General features: G+C 46.8%; 1 protein-coding gene across 4 annotated transcripts; it reads right to left on the bottom strand.

Moving 5' to 3' along the window:
* Positions 1–1,376: 1,376 nt before the first annotated feature.
* Positions 1,377–25,396, bottom strand: HORMAD2 (HORMA domain containing 2). Of its 4 annotated transcripts, none has more exons than XM_066199900.1 (13): positions 25,319–25,396; positions 23,204–23,288; positions 22,300–22,444; positions 20,681–20,744; positions 19,677–19,713; positions 18,390–18,410; positions 17,678–17,695; positions 16,333–16,400; positions 13,233–13,384; positions 12,402–12,658; positions 12,149–12,257; positions 10,743–10,807; positions 1,377–1,712 (listed from the first exon to the last, which is right to left on the bottom strand). In XM_066199900.1, the coding sequence occupies exons 2-13, from the start codon at positions 23,246–23,248 to the stop codon at positions 1,596–1,598; spliced, it is 1,098 nt and encodes a 365-aa protein (XP_066055997.1). In that variant the 5' UTR covers positions 23,249–23,288; positions 25,319–25,396; the 3' UTR covers positions 1,377–1,595. The 4 variants fall into 4 exon arrangements, 3 of the variants coding, with proteins under 3 accessions (XP_066055997.1, XP_066055998.1, XP_066055999.1); XM_066199901.1 differs by lacking the exon at positions 25,319–25,396 and adding an exon at positions 23,810–23,829; XR_010723394.1 differs by lacking the exon at positions 1,377–1,712 and adding an exon at positions 11,372–11,549.
* Positions 25,397–25,671: the final 275 nt, after the last annotated feature.

Genomic DNA, 25,671 nt, shown 5'->3' on the forward strand with positions numbered 1-25,671 from the left:
GGGCCAGTGATGGTGTGTGTTGACTCGGTGGTGGCTGTGTGTGCACTTTCACTGGGGGACAGGACACTTGGCATCCCCCAGTCTGCACTAGGCAGGCTGGTGCGCCCCTAACCCTTGGGAATCACATGGAGAGGACGGAGGTCACCTTGCTGGAGCAGCCATAATCACAGCCATGCTTCAGTCTCACCTCTGTGAGTAACCCAACAGCACAACACAGCTCCCAGTGCAGTCAGGGCTGCAGGAATGTGGCCCTCAGAGCCCAGGAGTGCCAGGGCAGAGCTGTGAGGTGACAGCAGGCCCATGTGCAGAACCTGCCTCACTCATGGCAGTGCCTCACACTGAGAGCAAACACTGTTACAAAATCCAGGCAGAAGGAAAGTTTCTGGCTGGCTCTGGCATGTGAACAAACTGGCTTATTAGGCCACAGGTGCAAAAATAAGAATATGGAGTGAAAGTGAGGATAAAATGGAGAATTCTTGTGTTCTGCAGGTTTTGTGAAATAGGCATCAGGTCATGGAACCTGCCAGACACTGTGGGAGGCTCAGGGACAGGCAAGGGTCTGTTTGCTGTGGGCCACGAGGGGACAACTGCGGAATTTGCTTTAGGATTGCAATCCAACACTCCACTTCCTGGAGAAGGAGGGTGGCAGAACATCTCAGGGGGCTCAGTCCAGGCATGTCAACTGGATGTCAACTCAGGATTTTCAACTTTCTGGCTAAGCAGAATCAAAGCAGAAGGGAGATGCATCAATCCCATCTCCCGGCAGCTTTAGGCAAGGAAAGACCACCGTTCCAGCAGCAAGAAAGGGTCCTGATGTCTGCAGCCAATCTTGGACACTGCCACAGCAGATGACAGCTCCAGACTCTGTAGATCAGATACTTGTCATGTGTGCTCTCCTTACCTGTATTTGCAGCTACCAGCTACCTTCTTACAGCTGGTTCTAAACTGGGTGTTCTGCAACACAATTTATATCACACAACTGCTGAGCCCCTCGGCACACGGTGGGGTTTAGAAATAAGCTGATAATACAGTCATGGCAACACTACTTGCAGAGTCAGAAGAAAAACCTGAACATCCAGCAGCAGCAGAAAATGTGTACAGATTAGTTTATCTCTGCACCCAATAGAGATAAGACCCCTTATTTGAAAAAAGAATCTAAGCTCCGGAAACAGCAGAAAGGATGAAGTTAAGCACAATGTGGTGGATCATGAGATGTGCTGCCTGCTGGCATTGATACCTCAGAGTTCATCTGGAAATAATGCCATTAAATAGGGGTGACAGAGTGGCACAGGACAGTCCAGCCCCAGAGGAGGGGATTTATCCAGTGCAGGGCAGGGGGTGTGAGGGAAAGAGGAAAAAGAAGCACACAGACACGATTCATGTGGAATGGTAAATCCTCAGCTTAAAGAACATCAAACAAGTGCAGCTGGTTGACAAGGCCATGACAGTTCTGGGGCTTGTTGTCTCTTGGCAATCCAGAGTTTTCACGAGACAAATAAACACACAGAAATACACGTGGGATGGGGAAGAGTTAGACACTGCTCTGTACCAGTCAGATGACAATGCAAACTCACACCTTCCAAATGTACTGTGTGTCAGAACGAACATAATTTCCTGCCGTTCAGAGGAAGCTTCTCTGGCTCACTGACCTTCCTTTTCTTCTTGGGTCCCACCACCTCTTCCTGGCTGAAGGCAAGGTTCAGGAGGTTTATCTGTAACAACCATCAGAAACTGTGATCATTCTCACAGGGCACGCTCCTGCAACATGAGTTTAAAAGTACAGCTTCCAAAACTGTCCTGTGTGTGCCTGGATCCTCTTGGCTTTGCTCAGTGTGATCCTGTTCTCCAGAAAAGCAATTAGGCAAGGAATCAAAACTTGGGAGTACTGGATGGAGCTGGGAATGTAAGAGTTGTGTAAGCAACAGGTTCAGCTTTAGGGACAGGGAATGGGTTTGGTGGCAAGGGGATAGGACCTATCTCCTCATCACTGACAGAAAATAGCAGGAGCAAGGAGACCTTTGAGGAATACAATAGCTGATAGGGCATTTGTTTCTCCACCAACCTCAGATAATCATAACATATGGAAAAAAAGGGGGCACTTAGGTCAAATTTGTGGTCACGGCCTTTCAGGAGAAGACACACAGTCCCTTTGTACATCAGGGAATTCAGTGTGAGCCGGTCAATCTCAGGCTTCCAAACTACCTGTGAGTCTGTGAAAAATAACTTAAGCCAAGCAAGCTTTTTTCCAGAAGGCTTAACTTCCCTCTAGAAAGACACAAACCTCTCCCAGAAAAACTCGGAGCCTGCAAACCAAGAGGTTAAAAAACACAGATAAATATATGTGAGAATATAAGTGAGTCAATGGAACAGACACTTCAGACAGACCACAGGGAGATGGACAGCCAGGACGACAGCTGAAGTGCTGGCTGCGCCAGGGGACAAACTCACTTATCCTCTTTATCATGTCACATATTTGCATTTCTACAACAAAAATCCAGAGCTGCTGAGAGCAACGTGTGTTGTCGCCCACCCAGAAGGGACGAAGCACAGTCTGGCAATGTGGCCTCTCTCACTGGAGCTGAGGGGACACACCACGGCACAGAGCTTCTCCTCCAAAACAAAGTTCACTTGGATGACAGCGAGGTGAATGGAGAGGGAAAGGAGTGCTAAGAGAATTCCTGCTCCCAAACAGGAGTACCTCCCTCTAGTGTCACTGCCAGGCAGAGGAGTGCCGGAATTGCAGCAGGGGAAGCACAAGGAGTTAATAAAGAGCTGTTCCAGAACACATCCCGGTGATGAGCACAAGGTCTCCAGATTACAAGATGTGGTCATTATAGAATTCCCCGCTCACGCTCACGTCACCAAGGCTTGCTTTCCATCTGACCTTGGAATGAGGCTTCGGCAATCTCTGCATAGCAATGGGCTTTCTAATGTGTGAAACAGCTCTGATTAGGGATTAACAGCAAAATACTTTGAAACAGCCTCACTTCGCCTCTCTAACGTGTTTTATATTGTTTTTCTTCCCTCCTCTTCATTATGAGCAATACAATGTTGCTCAATGCAAAAGTCCAATTTCCTTTCCCTAAAAACAGAGAAAACAAGAAGGTGCCAAAGTGGGCTGGGCAGGTTCTCCCTCATCCTGCACAGTCAGGCTGACAGAGCTTTCCAAGGCTGCCCGTGGTTTGTTTGCTTGAGGACAGAGCCATGAGTGGCTTTGTGTCACAGCTCTACACCTGATATTCAGCTGCTCCAACTGGCATTTTTGGCAGCTATTTACCTTCCTCTCCCAGGCATTGTTTTAACCTGTCTGGTTCTCCATTTTTTTTTTTTTTTTTTTTTTTTTGAAGTGAAGGGCTCAGAGGAGAGAACACTTTACCCAAAATCTCTGCAGTGTTAACACAGTTGCAGGGTTTGTACCTTGTCCTGCTGGCCACACAATAAAGCAGGGGCACAATTTCCAGTCTCCAAGCCCCAACACCAGAATGAGGCAGCTCTCCCTCTGTTTTAACCTAAACCTAGCTAGAGCTGGTGCTTTAATACCCTCTACCGAGGAATGGATCTTCCACAGCCCAGAGAGCTACTCAGTGAAGGTTTTACCCCTTTGCTACTCCTCCAGAATTTCCTGCATGGATGGGATACTTGTGAGGTGGAGAAATAGCCACGATGAGCAGCTGCTTGCACTCCAGCTCCCCCCAGCTCTCCTGCCCTTTACCACAGGCAGCACGAGCACCTCGAGCACCTCGCAGGAACTTGAGATGAGGAGTGAAAACATTCAAGGAAGCCATGGAGGGCTCCAGGGAAGCACTATTCACCCATGCAATGAATCAGATGTCAACAGTGAGAGGTATTTCACCAAAGCCAACGTGTCCAACGTGTCCTGGCCTGTCCCTGCCCAAGCTCACGTAGGAGCTCGGAGCCAGGAACAGACCCCAAGCCCAACTTCAGCTCCCATCCTTAACCAAACACTCCAGCTTCTTCCCCAGAAAAGCTGCTCTAAAGGGGATTAAGACAGATCTGACGTGTGCTTATTTGACTTGAAGCAGAAAGTAAACCTCCTCAACGGTGTGGTGAGAAGCAGGAAATCCCTCCCATTGATTAAACATACAATCAAAGCCTCCAGAAGTTCATTATTTCTAATTTTTCCCATGTACTGGGGTGCTTCACTTGAATAACTGATGTCAGAGCTTGGGCTGTGATAATGTTGCTTTTCCTCTTACACAATCTGAGCCCCGCGGATGAGCCGGGTGCTGTAAAAGCAGGTAGGACAAGGTGCACCCCCTCGCACCCTCACCCTAAAATGGGACCATGCTGACAGGTGGGACAAGCCTAGAGCAAGCAGCACAGGCAGCAGCAGCAGCTCCATGACCTCCTGACTCTGAGTCCAAGGCAGAGTTCAGGGTCTGGGTCATACCATGAACACACAGTGAGTTTGAATCTCCTGTTTTACTACGTGTAAAAAAGCAGTATTTTGCCACAGGAGTTCTCCTGTGGAGCTACAGCTAACTTGTGAATCATACAAGCGTTACTAATTTCTGGCATAAAACTCACAGGACAGCTGCGCGTTGTCTGGAGAAGATACCAGGCTAAAAATAGATTAGACTTAGATTAAAGCCTTCCAAAGGCAGACTGGTGGACGAAACAGAGTGAGCAGACCACAGCCACACTGCTATTCTTAGATAGACACAATCAGGACTCAGTTTTTTGCTCTGCAATTTGCAATTCCCAGTGTCCCCACAAATTCCGGCCAAAAATTCCCAGCATAAATTGAAGAAAATTTACAGCTCTCCTGACATGTTTTGCTTCCCAAGGCATCCTATGCAGAACAGCTGAAATTGCACAAGAGCATTCGGCTGTGTCCCTCTTTGTCCCTGCTGCCCCATGCTGGGGTTTGGCACTCGGCGAATTTTATGCCCTCAGAAGAGTTCCCTTTGTCCAGGACACGGAGGGTTTTGTTTGGTACCTTGTAACTATCCCCACAAATTCACAAGCACATGAATGTCAAAAGAAGTGCAGTTCCATCGAGCAAGCTGGAAGAATAAGGGCTGAGATACAAGACTGAGCTGCTGAAATGAGGCAGAGTGACCCTCAGGTGTCAGGACAACACAGTCTGTTGCAGGGAACTCTCATCATGAGGGATGTTAATCAGAGTGACCTGAGGCATCCTGTGATTTCAGCTGCAGCTACCACTGACTCAACGGCACAGCAAACTCTTGTCATTTCCAAAAATCAACCCGAATTGGTTCACATTGGTCCCCTAAGACCTAATTCCTGCCTGCTCACTGACAGCTGGCTGCTCTGAAGCACAGCAAAAATCCAGGGTCACTCATGGCGTCAGTGAAAGGATGAGAGGAGATGGACATGAACTGAAACCACAGAATCAGATTGTCAGAATGGTCTGCATCGGAATGGATCTTAAAGCACATCTCATTCCACTCCCCTGATGTGAGCAGGGACACTTTCCACTAGCCCAGGTTGCTCCATGCCCCATCTAACCTGGCCTTGAGCACTCCAGGGGAATAGAAGAAATTCCATTTAAACATAAACACAAACTTTTTAGTTTTTTACTGTGAGGGCAACCAAGTAGTGGTCAAAGTCATGCAGGGAGGTTGTGGAGCCTCCTGCCTTGGGAGATATTCACCAGCTGAGAGGACAAGGTCCTGAGGAACGTTCTCCCTTTCCCTGTGCTCTCAGCAGGTTGGTTGGTTGATCCTGAGCTGGCCCTGCTGACCCCGGCGGCTGTGCAGGGGTGGCTCTGAGGTTAAACCCCAGCACTGGGCTCCCACCAGTTTCCAGTGCCATGGTCACACTGACATCAGTGGAATCCATCCTGATTTCCATCTGTGCTGGAGGATCATGCTGGTTAGTGTGAAAGCCAACTTACGCAGGTGGAACAGTGGAAGACCCTCAGTGTGGTGCTGCTGTGGAAAGCTGCCAAGTTTTTGTGCCTAGGAAACCATGCCTACACATCACTGACTATCACCAGTCCTCTTCCTTTTCCTCAGCTCCTGATAAAACCTTTGTCATTCAGTGCCACTCGTGTCTCACGTCCCGTTCTGCACCTTGTGTGTCTTATAGATTTTAAAGGATTAATGAACAGATCCTTCCAGAGTATTAAAAAAAATGCTCCAAAAATTCCTGTTAAAAGACAAAATTATCAGCACCTCTCCTGTTAATCTCCTCCAGGACTCACAATCATACTGCCCACTTCCATGATGGACATTCTCATTGCTGGATCACAATCACTTCCCAGAATCCTGATTCCAACTCTGTAACAGAGAGGAAAAAGACAATGGACACTCCTGCCTACTAGGCTGCTACCCAGCAGCCCCTCATGGGATATTAGATGCGTCCAACCTTAATTTATGTGGATTTCTCCAGAGGGTCTGGCTGCTAGAATGCATGGCAGGAACACATGGAATGGCAGCCAGCACGGAAGCGCCATGTCTTCCCGAGGATGTCCCTGGGGGAGCTCCCAGGGAATCTGAGGGTGCAAGGGTTAAATCTCCCTGGATCTGTGGGGTGACAGGCCTCACCTCTGCATGCAGAGATCACTAGGAAACTGTTTCCTGCATGCTAGACAGGGATAACTCATGGAAGGGATGAATGGCCCCCAGATACAGCTAAGGATCTGACGTGAACTGAGAGAAGCCAGGAATTTCCTGACCTCCCTGTCTCACTCCTCCCAGCATGGCCTGAGCTCAGAGGAAGGAGAGGCAAGCTCATCTCTGAATCTCTCTCTCTTCATTGCTTGGGTCTGTGTAGCTTCAGCTGGTTTGGAGGAGAAAACGTTCTGGGAACTTCTCATCAGATACAGCTCTCTTGATAGACAGACAGAGATAAACCTTGCTGCTTTTTTTCTCTTCTGCAAAAGTTCAAGATAATGACATTGCCACAGAAAAATGCTTTCCTATTGCTCTGCACATGGCAGGTTTCATCCTTCAACCGCCTTCTGTCGTGGCACTTCTGAACGTGGCTTGCCTGGGAAAAATCAGACAACAAAGGTCTTGCTCTCCAAGCTGTTGTTCTGCAGTTGAACGCACTTGTGCTGACCTTTACTGCCAGAAAGAAGCTGTGTACAAACACTGCAGCTCAGCAGGGCACAGGAGCTGTGGAATGGTTTGGGCTGTAAGGCATCTTAAAGCTCATCTCACTCCACCTCCTCCCATGGGCAGGGACACCTTCCACTAGCCCAGGGTGCTCCAAGCCCTGTCCAACCTGGCCTTGGACACTGCCAGGGATCCAGGGGCAGCCACAGCTGCTCTGGGCACCCTGTGCCAGGGCCTCACCACCCTCACATGGAAGAATTTCTTCCCAATATCCCATCTATCCCTGCCCTCTGGCAGTGGGAAGCCATTCCCTGCGTCCTGTCCCTCCAGGCCCTTATTCCATGTGCCTCTCCAGTTCTCTTGGAGTCCCTTTGGACACTGGAAGGGGCTCTGAGGTCTCTACCAGGGTAACTGACATTGATCCCTGGTACACCAGACAGGTATTACAGGTATTACTGCATCATCCATGAAAGTCTGTGTCCACACTATCCCTTGGAGAAAGAGCACACGGCCAGGTAGTCAAGTCCTCTGCACAAGGAGCAGCAGCTGGAGGCCAGACAGACTGTCCTCTGAGGCCTAAAGCAGCCCTGATTCACAACACTGAGGTATGAACCTCTCCCCTGACATCTCAGTCGCAGACAGCTCCCATCAGGAGAGCTGATCCACATGGCAGAAGCCTGCCTACAGCAGCCAGTGAATCCCAGAGCAGAATCCCTCAGCCATCAGCGATCCCACTGGGATGCCCACACAATGCCAAGTGTCAACACACTCCCTCATGTCCCACAGCAGTCGACAAGCAAGGCCAGCCCAGCAGCAGGAGCAGTGTCTGGCAGCAGCTGATGAAGCCAGAAACTTGGGAGGCAGAGCTGCCTGGTGCTGTGCTTATACAGCCACGCCATTCCCAGCTCAGGGCGAGCCAGGGCTCCCTGCACGGCTGCCTCACTGTGCACTGAGACTGTGCTCCAAGGACCACCCCAGAACTTCAGCCCACAGCTTCCTGATGGGAGATAAAAGTCTGCAGAGGCGTTCACATGGTCAGATTTTACTCATCTTCTTGTTCTGTTTCATTCCAAACTCATTCCACTGCAGCATGTTTGCTTACACGAAGACAAAGCCGACCAAAATCAATTTTCAGGACAAGGACATTAAAGGATGTTCTTTACAAGAGGATAGAAGGGTTTGCAGAAGAACTGAGAAGTTATCCCAAGTTCAGTGCAGGACCTCATTCTCACCAGCAGATATCTATAAGTTAAAGCAATGGGCAGCAATTCTCTATTTCCCCCAACTCTTCACAGCTCCTAAAATGCCAGTGGAAAGAAGGAAGATGCACAAAGATAGCACAGGAGGACAAACCCTTAGCTGATGCAATCAGAAGGCTCCTGAAGCCAGGAGAGGTGAGCTAATTTACATGCTGGTGCCTAACTCTGGATGATTAAGTGCAGAGATGCTCTGCTGGGAAAGGGCAATCTCTCATTTGATCCCGAGGATCATCAATCACGAGATGGCAGATAAGAAGCCAGTGTAGTACGTGGAAATTTTTCCCCAACCTGCAAAGCCCTCTGCCAGAGACGCTCTGTGACCGCTCCTAAAGGCCAGTTGCAGTTCTCACTGGGCAGGAAGAGCTGCTTCTCTTTTGGCAGATGCACATCCTTCGCCTCTCCCATGTTGATTAGACAAAAATAAGCCTTTAATACTTTCATTCCTCGTTTTTCTGAAGAGCTCTAGGTCAGCAAGATAATGACCAATAACCTCAATTCCAGTTTTTATTTTTGGTAACCAAGCAATCAGAAGGATTCACTCCAGCTGACGAGCAGAAATGTGCTCACCCACATTTCCAAAAGCAACTTGTGACCATGGGTAACGGTTTCAAACTCAGAACTTCTTGAATATCAAATCCTTGTGCAAACAGCAATCTTCTGTGACACTTCAAATTGTTCCGGTTAGTACAGAAAATTTTGGCATTCCCACCCCAACCCAAGAGCTGGAAAACACTATTAAAAGTGTCTGCATGGCAACAAGGTGCTCACATCCACACCCCACCAGGTCTGCTCCTCCCCATCTCACCTACAGCTGACCCTGTCAGACAACACTTAACTCAGTCCTCACATCCATCCCAGCTTCTCCTCATTTTTTAGGACAAACTTCTCCCACCAGCTTGGCTTCCTGATTCACATGGACTACACAATGGTCATTTGTTTTAACCACTTCCTTCAGAAAAGAAGGGAAAGTCCCTCTCATATGGAAAAGAGTGTCAAATTTTTATTAGCGCAGGCTTTACAGTGATGATTCTATCTACTGGCTTGACTTTGTTTTTCCCTAAACTGGGTGAAATATTAGCCAGCTTCTAAGCTATGAGGTTTTAAAAATAGCATCAAAGAATACATTAAGAAAAGAATCTCCCAGGGCTTGGAATTTTTTTTTAAAGTCTTTGGAAGCACATGATGGATAAAGTGATTCTTCCATTTTTCAGCAACTAATGCTGTTTCCACCACCTTCAGACACTCTCACTCCTGCTACCGAATTCTAATGAAATGCACATGCTGAGAGAGGTGTCTGGTGCTCTGCTGGCCATCGTGACAGCCCCAAAAGAAGGTCAGAGCATGAATCAGTGGGGCAACCATGAGTTGCAAACAAAAAAGGCTCCTGTTTTCACAGACGACAGAATAAACAATGATCAGAAGGAAAGCGGAGGATGTGACACGGAAAAAAAAATGTGGTTAAAGTTTGAAAAATACCAGCCTAGGCACAGAAGTTCACTTCTAAGATCCAGAGTCAAGGCAAATACCTCGCAGATGCCTTTAGAATGACAGCGTGAGTTGCAGTCTGCAGTTGCTGTCTGGGTTAGACACCCCGGGATTCTTTTCAACAGAGGCGGGGAAAATTTTAGTAGCAATTTCCTACTCTCGTTAACTTATCCTGTAAAGATGCAGTTTCTGACCATTCAGGCTCACATGATTCTCAGCTAATTTGAATGGGAGGAGGATCAAGTGGCAAGTCTGGTGGTGTTCAAAGATTTGCCATGTCACTGAACAAATCTCTGCACATGCCCATGAGTTTGGGCTCTGACGGTGACTCAGGGTTTGGCTGGGCAGCCTTTAGGGTGGGATTAATTTTTTACTTATCTAAAAACAACCTAACTGGTCTATCCTAATTCCTTGGGTTGTCCCAACAACCATCAAAAAAGAGATCAGTACCTCCAGGGGATAATTCTTCCTACCCCAGAGGGGTAATCAAAACGGGATAGGATTCATTAGGTACCTGTGACTCACTGTAAAGAAAGTCTGGAAGCAAGAGGGGAGAAGTGAAGACCATATTAGGCAAAAAATACACCCTTCAAACCTAAAATAGGGTGGTGATTTCAGACCCTTAATCCAAAAGCACCCACAGGTAAACCAGCCTGGCTGGGACAGAGAAAGGCTTAGTCTGTGTGTGTTACTCACAGGTACCAACTCCAGAGAACAGAATCAAATTCTGGTACTAGGTGGAGGAAATAAACTGATCATGGAAAGCTTCTTCCTAAATGTTTCCAGTTTTTGTTTACATCCCTCTGCTACTCTGTAGCCTCTATGTACTGTGACCCTGCACAATAAATCCACTAATGTTAGTGAATTTTGTGTCATCTTTGATGATGCAATGATCCATGGCAGTGAGTCCTCCCGTGTCTGGAGTATCTCAGAACCATTAAAGCTTCCTCACCTGCTGACACGTCCTTGAGCAAGGCATTCTGTCTGTCTCCTTTATTTCCCTCTTATTCTTCCTACCTGCAACCCAAACAGCAAAACAAAATTAGCTGCAAAGTGCTTAACTAAAAGAAAAATATCTGGAAGCCTGACTAAACCACTGAGGCAAAAATCCCATGAAATTGTGTAAGCATTGCACTCAGACACTGCCAGCAGTGGCATTTTATTCCTAGAAAGAGAGACTTCAGCATGAAGTGTCATCTGAACATCAGCTTGCAGCAGCTCTATCAATTATAATCTCCTTTTTAACCTGGATCTAAGAAAACAAAGCTTATGTCTAGACATGCCCTAAGTGTGAGGGGTGGGGAAAGGAGGGGAAATCTCCCCTGGTTAATATTCATTAACCTTTCAGACAGTTTCAATAAAATTTGAGGGGGTGTCCAAAGTGACCCAGTTTCATGAGATCATGCAACTGCTTAGAGGAGGAGGATCCTGTTAAAATCCCCAGAGCAATAAAAGTGGCAGGATGAGTTAATTCCTTATTAGTCATCAGGGAATCTGCAGGGGAAAGACCTGCAAAGGTGATTTCACAGACAGGGAAGCTGCTTTATCCTACTGCCCAGCAATCCCAGGAATGCTATTTACCATTTTGTCACTAGATGGTATTGTTCCACAGGCTATATCCCAGAGCCTCGAAGGTCAAACACAGCATGGTATAGCAGAGGCTGGGTTGATTAAAGCCACAGAAAAGGCTTTTTTTCTCATGTATTTTCATGGGTGTTTTCCCACATGGAACTTATCAGCAAAAGTCAAACTGTAACAGCTAAAGGAAAAGAGCTTTGTTGAACAACGGAGATAATGTAACTCAGTTTTGATGATCCGGGCATTTCCTCCATATCTCAAAAAAAAAAAAAGCTGAGATAAAGAAGTGCAAAGATACTGATACAAAATTAAACATTTCTGTTAACAAACCAAGCATGATCAACCAGCCCTTTGTTACAGTTTGATCTGTTCTGACACAAAATTCAAACAGCCTGACAAACTCTGCTCATCCAAAATCTAGATATTAGAGAATCACAGAATCAGGAAATGAATTGAATGGGAAGAGAACTTAAAACCAAACCAGTCCCACACCCTGACATGGGCAGGGACACCTTCCACTAGCCCAGGTTGCTTCAAGCCTTGATCAACCCGGCCTTGCACACTGCCAGGGATCCAGGAGCAGCCACAGCTTCTCCTGGGCACCCTGTGCCAGGGCCTCCCCACCCTCATGGGAAACAATTTTTTCCTCTCATGTCTCAAATAACTTACTGTTATTAACAGCACTGAAAGGCCTTACCAGGACATTGTGTGGAATACATTATGCTGGGATAAAATCAGGAGCAGAAGCTCCTTCAGTTTTGAAACTGGGCATTTATTTACCTGTATCTTCAAGGCAAAGAGAAGGTGATTCTGTTTTCCTGTCTGGATGAGTGCCATTTTTGTCCCCTTCATGCTCATTTGAATCTGCTCTGACAGGGCAAGGGTGATTCTGTAAAGTGAATGGTGTTTTGTCTTAATAACATAACCTAAAAAATACACCCAGGGGGTAAATCCATAAAGAAAATGTTTAAGGAGGTTTTTGCTAGATAAATTCTATTCTTCTAGCGAGAATCAAAGAGAGCTATTTCTATACCTTTGTGCTCTCCTCCGCCTCCTCATCTTCCTCGCAGTCCAGCCCTTGGTGGGAGATCTCAGTAGGGCCATTCTTCTGGATCAGATTGCTGTCAGCCTTCTTCACCCTCTTCTTCTCAGTTGTCACTCTGACTTTCATGAGGTGGAAGTCAGTGGAGACTGAGCCCACTCTCAGGTTGACGGGATCCCCAGCAAACAGCATGTCACCAGGGCTGCCATCTTCCTTGAAGCCAGGGGGCTGGTAATCCTTGGGAGTGACTGCACAGGGAGAGGGAACTCCATCAGGTCAGGGAAACTGAGTTCCATCTCTTCTTAGTCTGATTTAGAAAGAACAATTATGAACCGGCTTCAAGTTACATTGACTACTAAAAATATTCCAGGGTTTTTTTGGTTTTGTTTTGTTTTGTTTTGTTTTCTTTAGGAGAAAGGGACAGAATGCAAAGGGTAAAACGAGCTGAGCCAATGTTATCAGGGAGTTCAAAGGAAAAATTACTTCAGGATGCTGAAATAGCATTAAAGTGCTGGAGCAAAACCTGACATTGCTTGTTCCTTAAGGAAACAAACTCAAAAACCAAAACTAAATCCAGGGAAGAAGGATTTCTCCCTTTCACACCACATAGCTGTACTTATATGGATTTCAAACTTTTCCTAAAAACATCTGCTATCCCTGTGCATAGAAAAGATTTACTGTGTTACACCATTTCTCAGTGCTATCAACCAACAACTTCCCCCACCTCACCTTTTTCCTATGCTTTATTTTTTTCACAGGGCTCACACTTATTACAGAGACTGATGGAATTCTTCCCTAAGGCACACACTGCTCTCCACCTACCATCGTTGTAGTAGAGGAGTTTCATGCTCAGGGTGATGTCATTGGGCAGTGGCCCTAGGTCCTGCATGAGCAGGTACAGGGCTCTGAGCAGGAGCCTGCTGGCCTGTTTGACATCCTTGCTGCACAGCCCAGCCACAAACTCCCTGTGGTTGCTACAATCAGAAGAAGAAGAATGGATTTGTTATCCTCAGTCATGAATATTCACGATCCAATTACACACACAGAGCACCCACTGACTCGTCTGAAACCACCAGTGACAAAGCTACAATGTCTTTATGTAATTTCCAGATAAACAGGGAAGTGAAACAGGCTCCAGGGATGGGGTGGCATCTGCAGAATACCCGCTCCAAACTCAGAGGCCTGGCATTTACATTTGAACAGACTTCAGAGCTGGGGCAACCATTATACAAATGTCATGACTCACTTGTTTGAACATGATTAAATTGGATCAAAGGACCATAAAACAAGTGCCTTTCGCCTAAGCAATTTCAGGAACGAGAGGAATGAGTTGAGGATCCCATCTAAAGCCAATTCATCACAGGGGTTATTTTCAAGTCCATTCTGCAGTTTTTGAAGAGAAGTGAATTGCATGTTCTCACTCAATTCCATGTAAGAAAAAGCAGCTCAGAGGCACATTTTTCAGCAGTGACAAAGGGGCATTCCTCTCACCTCCTTCACCCATCCAAATGTCAGCTGGCTGCTCCAAGCCAGCAGCCCAGACAGAGACCCATGGGTGACATGAGTGGGATGAATGGCACTCCAGAGGAGTTTGTTTCTCTTTGATTAAAACTGAGGTAGATGAGATGAGCAACTCAGAGCAGCCAGCTAACTTCAGACAGAGCAGATGAATCACTGTGTGACTAAGGGACATGAACTTCCCTAACTTTCAATGAGAAGGGGTCATAAAGATGTGTAGCTCCTTCATTACGTCTTTGGAAGACCTCTTACACCACACGTAGGCTGGAGGGTGCCCAACACAATCACCCCAAATTGCATCAAAAGCAGTAAAAATGTAACCCAAGAATACCCCAGGGTAAACCTGACCGACTGAACCTCAGAAAGGAACAAATTAAGACCTATTCCCCTTTCCAGCTGAGCTTCTTTGGGTCATGAAAATGGGGTGGCTGTGGAACAGCTTGACTTCCCAAGGTATGGAATCATAGCATCATTTAGGTTGGAAAAGACCTCCAAGATCATGAAGTTCAAACTCTGTGGTATTAGATGTGCACCGCGGTCCTCAATTAAATCCTGCATGTTCAGAAACATACAGTGAGAGGAAAATGCTGACAGTGCCTAAGGTGGAATATCCATCACCTTTACAAACTGTGGGATTAGCAGATCAGAAATGGCAAAAACAAAGTTCATAAGAAAAAAAGAAATGAGATGTCCATAGGAATTAACAGGTCGAGCACTGCTTCACTATGGGAATAACACTGAGAATTTGATGCAGGAGGGAGTCAAAAAGCAGAAGATAAAGAACTGAACCTTGGAAGGAGTGGGATCCATGCCAAGGAATTCCTTCAAAATCCATCTAAAATAAGGTAAGGACCATTGAGGAGAAAGTTTCCCCTTACCCCTTGGATGTGATGCTTCAGCCCCACAAAACATCTCTCCCAGAGTGATTAACTGTGAGTTTGCACAGGACAACAACTGCTGCAGGTGTAAAAGGCAGCATTATCAGCCGAAGGAGCTGATAGCAAAGATAACACAATTCCCTGATCTATGCCAGAACTCTGGATTATTAAAGACTGCAGGGACATGCATGAGCCTGCCACAGCAATGCCAGTCCTGGAGGAAACAGAGCCCAGGAATCCAATGCCACAGGCTCTGGAGCCTCAGAGCACATTCAAACATGACAGGGAGATGGCTTGGCCTCTCTCGGGATGACAGAATGGACACCCAAGCTCCATGTGGGGACTGTCCTTATTTCTAGGAATTAATGAGTAAGGCTGATTAAAACCCCAAAGTACTCAAGGACTATCTATTATCTTTCAAATCCCAGATCTCCTCTTCCCCTCAGTGTGAGGACACTGGACAGCGGCTTCCAAGCAGAAATGGAGGGCACAGCCAAAAGGTCATTCCAGAGATAATTCAGATTTGCCCAAAAGAAAATAATGTTGCCTTATGGTACAAATTATTTGCTTGTGTTTAGAGAAAGACCAGCTAAGGGCACACTCCAGGAGTGCTGGGGAGGAGCTTCCTGAGGAGCACACAAGACAGCAGAGCTCTCCTGCTGTCCAGGCAGGTTCCAAGATCCATCTTTCACCAGTGGCAACTGCAGAACAAAGTACAAACAGGTTAATTATTTTTCTTTGCTTTGGTGATAGCCAATGGCCTTTGACAGTATTTATTTGAAGTGTCACGGGATCACAGCCTACTAAACACAGCTTTAAATATCTAACAGAGTGCCAAAACAGGTAAGAAGCTGCTACTTCCTGCCACGTGTTTTGTACCATCAGCTCAGGCATCCTAAGTGAAAGTTCTCTCAGGTCACCCACGCAGGGCTGCTCAGGCAGAATACACACATGCAAATACTCAAGGGAAAAAAATCCTGGGCACAGGATCATGGTGAAAGGGCTCAAACCTGAGCAAGCTGCATCTGAAAGCACAAGGCCGTCTGGTGGAAAAGCAAGAACACTTGTTAGCTGAGACAGCAGCAAGCTCAACAACTGGGCTGGTTTCTGCATCCCCTCCCTGATGAGGCATCACTTCTGTCAACTGTCCTTAGTTCAGGTGTACTTTGAGGGCCTCGTGGTGCTCAGTAAGAGCATTTCAGCTCATCCTCCCAGCAGTTAATACCCTATAAGGTGAATATCCCCAACTCTGATGGTATTTACAGCTGCTTAGCGACCTCGGACCTGCTCAAACCACACAATCCCAGAATGGTTTGGGTCAGAAGCACCTTTAAGCTCATCTTGCTCCACCTCCTGCCACAGGCAGACACCTTCCACTAAACCAGGTTCCTCCATCCAACCCAGCTTTGGACACTTCCAGGGATGGGGAGTCCACAACCTCTCTGGGCAGTCATAAAGTGCAGCTTCTTAATGCTTCAAGAACACAGCTTTTAGTGTAACCCTGAGAAATCAACCCAAATCCTTACCTGCTGATGTCCATCTGGGGCACCTTCTTTTTGTACTTGAATTTGAATTGATACATTTCAGTGACTGTCTAGAGATGTAACAAGAGAAAGGAGAAACAGAAATGGATCACTCTGAGAAACAAGATGTGTCCTGAGCTTGGAGAGTGATTTCACACTCTCTGCCAGAGCACAGCATTAATTTAGTGACATGCTGACAATTTTAACTCTATTATTGCTTGCACAGGCTTTGGCAAATTCTCTTAGCAGCCACATCTCACCTAGCACTGAAAGAATCACAACAGAATTACAAACTTCCTGCCACCTCCTTCCATTTTCTCCGTGGGCCTGACTCTCCAACTTCAGTCTCTAGCAAGGGTCTAGGGCTGGCCAGTTCTCCCAGTGTCCCTTGCTAAAGGAAAACAGGGAAGCTCCACAGGTGACCAGTGTCACAAAGAAGACTGTGACATGCTCTGTACGGGGACAAGGCCCTGGAGGACTCTACCCACAGGGAAATCCAAACAATATTGCATGGGAAAAAGCTGCTGAATTTCACCGTCTCAGTCTTTTTGAGGTAGACAAAACTAGTGGGTGATTTTCCATTTAAAAGAATTAGAGAATAAAACAATTAGGAAGAACAGTCAGCTTCCCCCCAAGAGAAAGGGTCTATTGTACACCAATTCCATGCCTATAATTCACTTTTTCCGGAGACAATGAGGTCGATTAGTAGGAGCTCAGCTGAGCTCTTAACTCTGAGCCTTCCTAGCAAATCCCAGCCTTGGCCTGGCTCAGCTCCTGCTCTGTCCCCAGACTCTGAGGTGCCGTGCAGCAGAACTGGAACCAGGTTCAGACGCAAAGGGCCTGAAGCTGTTCTCTGACCTCCAGCACGGATGCAGACCCTCACTCCTGGATCACACACCTCCCAGATGAAACCAAACGGAAACAGGACAGGGAACACCAAGAGGCCAAGGACAGGCACATCCCCCCAGGTCTGAAGGGATTCCTGACTTGTCCTATACCTCTCTGCATGACAAACCAGGTCTTTTCACCAGAGATGTTAAAAAGGCAGTTTGCAAATGAGTAATGTTGAACCTCCCATTTCTTCTCCTTGGGAAACTAAAACAAAACTGAACATGCCCATTAGTTGTCTGCTAACATCCCTGCCTGAGGCCCTGGTGGGCCCTCAGCCGGGTGTTTGATCACAATGCAGCTCACTGAGCTGGCACTCCAGAGTGAAGGCACAGGAACAGAAATGGGGTCACCAAGGAGCTATGTCAGGGTAGGGCTTAAGACTCCACTCCACTCTGAATACAAATGTACTCACCCATGCCTTCAGCTGCCTCAAAGATTAATTAAGACTCTTTCTTACCTCAGGATTGGTGTAAATCTGTTACAAGAAAGCACAGTGAGGGCATTCTCCCTGGGACAACTTGAACCAGTGACTAATAAGGATATTTTCAGTTTACAGCAGAGACTGGGCTATCTTTAGTGTGGGATCAGAGAAAGGAATGGCTGGGAAAGAGCCTTCCTCTATCAGCAGTCAACACTTACCACTTCAAAGACAGGTAGAAGACACTCATGCACAATACTGGAGGAATGAGGTTGATTCCCATTCCAACCCTCGCAGGCAGCTTTTGATGCCTGGGATTTAACTGCTCAGCTGATGCACAGGGTACATGGTGAGCAAAGCTCCTGGTGCTTTGCAGGGGGCTGGAGCCAATAGCTGCCTATGGAACCACCAGTGTGTGGTTTCTCCAGGATCAGGTTAATAAGGACTGTTTTGCAGGGATAAATGGAGAGGACACGGCAGCTTCCATGATAGGAATCATATGGAAGTGCCTCTCAGAGTCTAAGGACACAAATAAAGCCTCAGTCAGAAGTCTGATATGCTGAGAAAAACATTCACATGCAGCCCTGAACTCCACATTTACTGGATCTAAGAAAGGTCACAGCTCTATTAAAAATCACACACATTTTGGCTTCTCCTTAAAAAAGGCACAAAAGGGTTGACACAACCTTGACCAAGTATCTCTTTCAAGCAGGGGAGGGGAGAGAAAACCACTTTGTATTCATTTACTTACTGCAAGGACGGCCACGTGTAGCTAAGGAAGGAAAATCAAAGCAAAACACAGAATCAACATCTAACCTCAGTGGTCAAGGAAAAGCAAGTCCTATCAAACCCCGACTGCCTACACAGGGAGAAGGAATAGACACACTCAACAAACCAGGAGTTAAAACATTTTTTGCAGATTCTTCCCAGCACAGCATCAGCAACACCTAGTGGCCACTTTGCCTGTCTTGATTCACAGTTTCCCAAGAAACAACTCCATGCTCAGTACTCTCCCTTGGGACTCCTTTCAAACAAATCCCCAAATACTGATTTAAATTTTTTTACAAGGACACCCATCTCTACTGAAGGTTAATATTTGCTTTCTGCTGGGAAATTCCCCAAAGGTATTTAATTTATGCTCTATCAACGAATTGCACATGGGACTGCCCTTAAAAACAATCTTAAAACATGCATTAAATCCCTCAGTTTTTCCTTAATCCTTGTCAAACAATTAATTTATGTCTCTCATAAATAAAAAAAGGGCTAAATACCTCCTAGAGCTGTCAGCAAGCACTAAACTGTGTTCACAACACTGTTAACTATCTCGTGCACACTGACAGTGGTACCGATGCCTAAGAAACACTCAGATCATCAGTGCCAGAAAGACCAGTGCTCCACCTGGTCTGGAGGAGCTGAGCTGAACAGTGCTGACACAGAGGATAGCAACTGGTGCTTTTTCCTGTGCAGGGCAGTTTTTATGTGAGAATCAGCAAGGAATATTAGCACTTGTTAGCTGGTTTTATCCTGGAAGCAGTTACATACTGTATTTGGTAAATTAAGGGGGAAAAAAAAGGGATAAATTCTGAGCATGAGAGAAAAGCCAGTAGGGTTAGAAAAGATGACATGAAGGGGAAAGATCAGGGAAAAGGAGATGAAGGACAGCAGAAGCACAGAACCTCTCTCAAGAAAACAAAACCAGGCAAGAGATCCAGATCTCAGTTCTGCCTGGCAGGGTCTCTATCAGAGATAAGAGAACACAAATGTAGAGCACAGAACTAAGGGAAAATTTGCAGGCTGCAAATTGGTTCTCATACCATGGACAGGAGAGCCGAGAGGAAGTGGACAGGATTTGAGCTCAAGGCATAAAATCCCAAATCTCATACTCAGGGCAGGGGTCTTTCCCCTGTCCCACAGCTGTAAAGGTGGTTGTGTGCATCAAAGATCACAACGGAAACACAGTACGAATGGAAGGATAGTTTTGTCCTTACTTTATGAAGCAATAGGACACTCCATTAAAAACGTGAAAAAAACCACTTACATACTGCTTCTCCAAAGCATCAAAACAACCTTGAATCCTGCCAGGGAAAAAAAAAAAATGTTAATACTAACCAGCAACATTTATCTCCTGATCTGTAAACACTCACTAGATGTGGGTTAAAGGGCATTTTTTTCTGGAATTAGGACAACACAACCAACAACATTTGGGCCTTGTGAACTGCTTTTCAGGTCAGTCCTGAAGGCAGCATTCTCTTTTCTGCATCTGTGAATTGTTTATACTTCTGGGGCATTATCCTGTCAGCCCAGAGCCTGCTTGAATCCTGACAAAGACAAGGATTGGAGGCCAAAGGCTGGCTCTGAGCATATCCCTGCTCAGTGCTCTGTTCCAGTTCCCCAGCCAAAGCTCTGATGGCTCTTTTCCCATCAGCCTTGTACAGAGCTCAGCTCAATCTGAACATGTCTGCTCTTGTAAATCTTTGTTATCTGATGCAGAGTTTACAGCAATGGATTTTTTCAAAGTAGTAAATATTATTTGAAGCAGCAATGGCCAGATATTTACTCTTGGAGTCAAAGGATGTGCAGCAAGGTATCTCCTCAGCACATCAGAGACAGTTTTTCTGCTTGTTGGGAACATGCCAACTGTGAAATACATCCTGAAGAAAACTGTGGGGTCCTTAGAGAGGGAGATAAAATATTGTACATACTGAAAAACAAGTGCAAGAATCCCTATCAAAGTGAAACCAGAAAAGACTAAGCACAACAGAAAGGATCTCATGACAGTCTTTACCCTCTCTCTGCACCTCATGTGGGCTCTGGGGCCTGACCATGACCTCACTGCAGCCAACACTTCCACAGACCTCGAACTCACATGATCTCAGTCACTAATTCTGTCCTGCTTACACGGGGGCCAAGCACCCCCAGCTACAGTGGGAGCTCCCCTGGCACCAGGGCACGATGTTTTCCAGTTCAGGAAGAAGAAGAATGCAGGGGCAGATGTCTCCTACTCAGCACAATCTTGTCTTGGTTTCGCTGTTACTCACTTACCACTTGACTATCTGCAATGATCCCAGACAGCTTTTATCTTCTCGGAGAATTTTTAGACAGAGGTCTGCAAAATCAGATTTAGCACATAGTTACAACCCTTATCACAGCTCTTGGGCAAACACTGAAACTAAGCCAGTCCATCCTCCCTTTTCTGGATACAAGCTTTATCTGAAGGTCCTTCCTGAGCGGAAATGTTGGGTTTCCACTGAGTCCCAGGTGGGCTTATTGCTGGGTTTGCAAATGTCAGAGCTTTCCTCAGAAGCCCTGGGCTCTAGCAGAAGAAGGGATGGAGTTACACCTTTATTACAAAACACCAGCTGCTTCATCCTCTCCTCCCTCCTCTCCTCCACTCCATCCTCGACCATTCCCTAACACCTTCCCTTCTGCATTCAGACTTCACCAACATCCATGTGAAGTGATGTCCCAATGACTGCTCACAATAAACTTTCTGTGAAGCTTTTCCACACAGCTCCTTCTACCTGTGCTTCCAGGCATTCAGAATGGCAGAAGGCACACCTGTCCTACAGGTGAAAAGGGAGATTAACAACACCTTAGGACTCAACCAAGGGGTCCTTGAAGATGTGAGCAGGCCAGATGTTAATACCCCTCATCAAAAAGGCACTAGACAGATCTGACATTTGACCAGTGGCTTTTTGGGGTCAGGGGATCAAGAACCAACTTGGGATTTCTATGCCCTCAACCAAATCCACAAAGTACACGTGAACATGTGTCAGGGCAACTAATGCCATAAGGGACAACACGGAATGGACTGGAATGCATGGAGACATTTCACACTTTGAATGATTATAAAGACATTCACAAATCAAAGCACCACTCATTCTTGGGATTGTGTGACAAGAGTTTGGTTCTGACCTTTTTTTCCTTTGAAAGTTCTGATCCCCAAAGCACATATGAGATAGTTTTCATGGGAAAAAAAAACCCAAATCCCAACAACAAAAATGTTTTAAACTGAAGGAGGAATGATTTAGATTAGACATAAGTACAGTTTTTACAATGAGGGTGGCAAAACACTGGCACAGGCTGCCCAGAGAGAAGGTGGATGCTCCATTCCTGGACTATTCAAGGTCAGGTTGGATGGGGCTTGGAGCAACCTGGTCTACTGGAAGGTGTCCCTGCCCATGGCAGGGGGTTGGACTTGATGGTCTTTAAAAGGTCCCATCCAACTCAACCCATTGTACAGTTCGATGAAAACCAACAAATCTAATTTCAGCCTCCCAGTGAAAACCAAAAATGTGAACCTCATGGGTTCAGATATCCAAAAGGAAATAAAACATTCCAATAAAAGTAAATATTTAAAGCTTTCTGAGTTTTAAGTCACTCTCCTGTCTCTGAGACCTGATTCATGGGGCTGACAAGGCCAACAAATGACTCTAAACCAAGAGGAACACCAACAGAAAAGCCAGGAGGTCAAGGCTGTCTTCCATGCTCTCTATGAGAAGTTCTGTCTCCACACAGACTTGAGATGATTTGAGAATTTGTACCAGCTCCCACCCAAAGTGAACTCACACACACGTACAGCCAGAGGATGACACTAAGGCAGATTATAGGTAAAATGCAGTGAGCAGAAAGAAGCACTGAGCACAGAGGGCAGGTGTTACCATCCAGATAGCGAGTGCCGTAGGAGCTCTCTGGGAACAGCCCCCTCATGTAGGTTATGCAGGACATGGCGATGGCCAGGAGCCTTTTCACCAGCACCAGGGACTGCTGCTCTGTGGTGATGCTCTCAGGGAACAGCATTGCTTCCTGGAAAAGCATGGCAATGCCACAAATAGCATCTTCTTAAGTGTAACACGGATTATATTTAGAAACAAGTTCTCAGCAGGTGGGAAGAGGGTAACTTAGAAATGTAATTTTAAGGTTTCTCTGGTGTTTAAGGCAGGCAGGGAAGACTTGTGTCTGAGGTGGGTGGAATAAATGATTTAAGGGTAGAGATCAACAGATCTGACATCATTACTCAGAAGCAGAGTGCACTGGTTGGATGTGCCCTCCCCTTTATCACATTCCCACCTCCTCCCCTGTACGAATGCTGACACTTAACAGACAGCCACCCCACAAAAAAAGTGTGCAGTTTTAATTGTGAAGTTACACAAGTGCCAGGGCTGGTGTGGCAACCACTGTTGTACCCAAGGCTGCTGTTCTGAGCTCTGGCTGAGTTGCCAACAGAGTGATTTTAACTCCAAGCTGTAAAACAGCACCTGAAGCTACAGTAAATACACAGTGTGATGCCAACATGAACAATGCAGTGGACACTGCACTAAATTTAGTTCTTCTATTACTTTATTGTTGTTCTTCCTGCTAATAAAGCTCTGTGCACACGCAATGAGCCTACATTTATTGAGTCAAATCATGTCAGAGCCCCACACTGCCTCTCACTGAACTGGAATTAATCCAACTAAGAACAGTGCAGACAACAGAAAGCGTTCCCACCTCTACAGGCACAGGAGTGCCAAGTCCTAAACCGAGAGCTAATATTGTCTGTACCACCATATTTTAATTTTTTACCTTAGGGGGCTTCTTCTTTTGCTTGAGCAGCTGCTGAGCAGCCATCCTGTGTTTCAAAGACCTGCCTTCCACTTGTAACTAAACCCTGAAAAATAAAGGTGTGAGAGACAAAGAAAACACAGTTACTGCTATTTCTCATCTATATTAAAGAAAGAACGAGATTCGTCAGAGTTTGAAAGCTAATTGCCAGGCAGGACAGGTAAAGCACAGCAAACCAAGGGTACTCCATGGCACTGAGCCTGCAGAGCATGAAACCTCCTGCTCACTGGTAAACGATCAATGGTATTTGAAATTCAGGGCCACAACTGCACCTGGTGTTAGTCGGTGCCACTTCAGAATGCATTTCTCATATTCCAAACCACAAATGTTAATTCCTACAAGCATTAGAAAGAGCCAAGGGGGAATGTGAAAGAACTGGAGGTCTGCCAATAGCAGTTAATATTTTAGCAAGGGTAAGCAGGAAACACACTAACATCGGTCTTGGCCAGAATAAGGGAATGATTCTCCTGGGACACCTTGAAAAGTTTAAAAAAAAAAAAATGGGGGGAGAGTCCAAATTGTTTCAGTTAGACAAGCCTGGATTGAAGAGGAAAATACTCATTTTACCAGAATGGAGAGCTGATTGATACAGGCAATAACGCTGGATATTCCATGTTTCTCACTTGAGTGAGGTGCTTGATTTAGCACCATCTGACAATCCTGATTAAAAACTTCCATTAGCTGGAATTAACAAGGCCTGCGTTAACTTGTTTGAAAAATGACTTGCTGGGAGATCTCCACATCTCATTGTAAATGGGGGATGTTAATGAAAGGAAACACCACGAATGGGTCCCAGAGGGACGCTGCCGTGTCCACAGCCAGCTGACTTCCCCAGTAACAATTAAAGTAATAGCACAAACACAGGGGGTGATTTAACTCCTGACCTAATGCAACCTTTTATTAACTCAGCTGATCCAACCTTGTTCTGCATTTGCACCTTTTGTGCTCTTTTTTTTTCCTGTGGAAGCCTCATTTCCATTTGTTGGCAGTCATTAAGACACGTTGATTGGAACACGGTGACAGCTTTTATGCTAAATTTAGTGCTTCATTTAGTAATGAGGACAGATTACAGCTATAAAAGTATATTTAAACAAATACACACCTGCAAAAATTTTAACGTGTTAAATATTTTAGCAAAGTAGCTTTTTTTTTTTTTACTTAGGCACTGTGAGCAGGACTGGGAGGCAATCAAAGCAGACAAAGGTGCTGTAATTACAGCATGAGGTTATTAACTAAATAAAGCTGATTTGGGTGAGAGGAAGATATAAGAAAACATGTTTTATAAACCATACCACGTTTATATTGATTTACTGAAGAGGAAACATCACCCAGACCAAGCTGACCCATTACGGCCTAGCTGTTCAGGTACAAGGTACAAGACTTTGGCATCAGCGTCTCACCAGGGCTGGAAGGCCAGGCTGCCCTGGAATTCCATCGCTCCCCCACTCTGCAGCCACCTTATCACCGCAGATCAGCAAATTAGTATTAAAAGGGGAAAACCAAATCTCATCTTCAGGAACGTGCTGCTCCCTGACACCCTCAGCCCTGCATCCTTCACTTCGCCCCTTGCGCCTGATGTTGGACAGGCGAGGCACCACAGCCCTTAAAAAAACCAGCCATGGCTCCAAAGCAGGCCTTCCTCTTTTCTGGGGGGAGGTTCCTGGGAGGTTTTATGAGTGGAAGCCCGGGCCCGGCTGGGGTCCCCGCGGGGTGGGGGTCCGCCCCTCACCCGGCGGCACCGTGAGGCACCGGGGGCGGCGGCGGGGCTGAGGGAGCCCTGAGGCGCGGGGGAAGCCCCAGAGGCAGGGAGGGGCTCCCTGAGGTACTTGGGGTCCTCTGAGGAGCGCGGAGCTGCCCTGAGGCGCTGGGAAAGCGCTGTGAGGCACGGGCGGTCCTCCTGAGACACTGAGAGGTCCCTCGGGCGCTCGGGGCCCCGGAAGGAGCGCCCTGAGGAGCCCCTGAAGGACAGTGGCGGGCCCTCCCGAGGCGCGGGAGGCTGGGGCGCTGAGGGCTCCGCTGAGGCTCCCCTGAGGCGCGGCCTCGGCCTGCCCCAGCCCGGCCGAGCGCTTCCCGTACCTGCGTGGCCCGCCGCGGCTCCACGGGCTCCTCTGGCCGCGGCGTGGGCGGTGCTGAGGGCGGCGGGGGCGGCCCAACCCTTGTTGAGGCGGAGACTGGAGCCTGCCCTGCCCGTGACCTTGTTCCGGCCTCGTCACCTGGCCCTGTTCCCATGGGTGTCCCTGCTCTTGCATGCCCCTGTGTCTGTCCCTATCCCAGTCCCTGCGCGTCTCTGTCCTGGCTTCTGTATCTATTCCTGTCCCTATCCCTGCTGCCCTGTCCCAGGAATTTGGGCAGGACAAGGTCCTGCAAAAGCAGGGCCGTGGCAGGGGCGGTGGTGTGGTATCGTACCTGTTGAAAATCACTTTATAGTA

This window comes from Chamaea fasciata, unplaced genomic scaffold, assembly GCF_029207755.1.
Source record: "Chamaea fasciata isolate MVZ Bird 193981 ecotype frontalis unplaced genomic scaffold, bChaFas1.0.hap1 SCAF_18, whole genome shotgun sequence".
NCBI classification, from domain to species: Eukaryota; Metazoa; Chordata; class Aves; order Passeriformes; family Sylviidae; genus Chamaea; species Chamaea fasciata.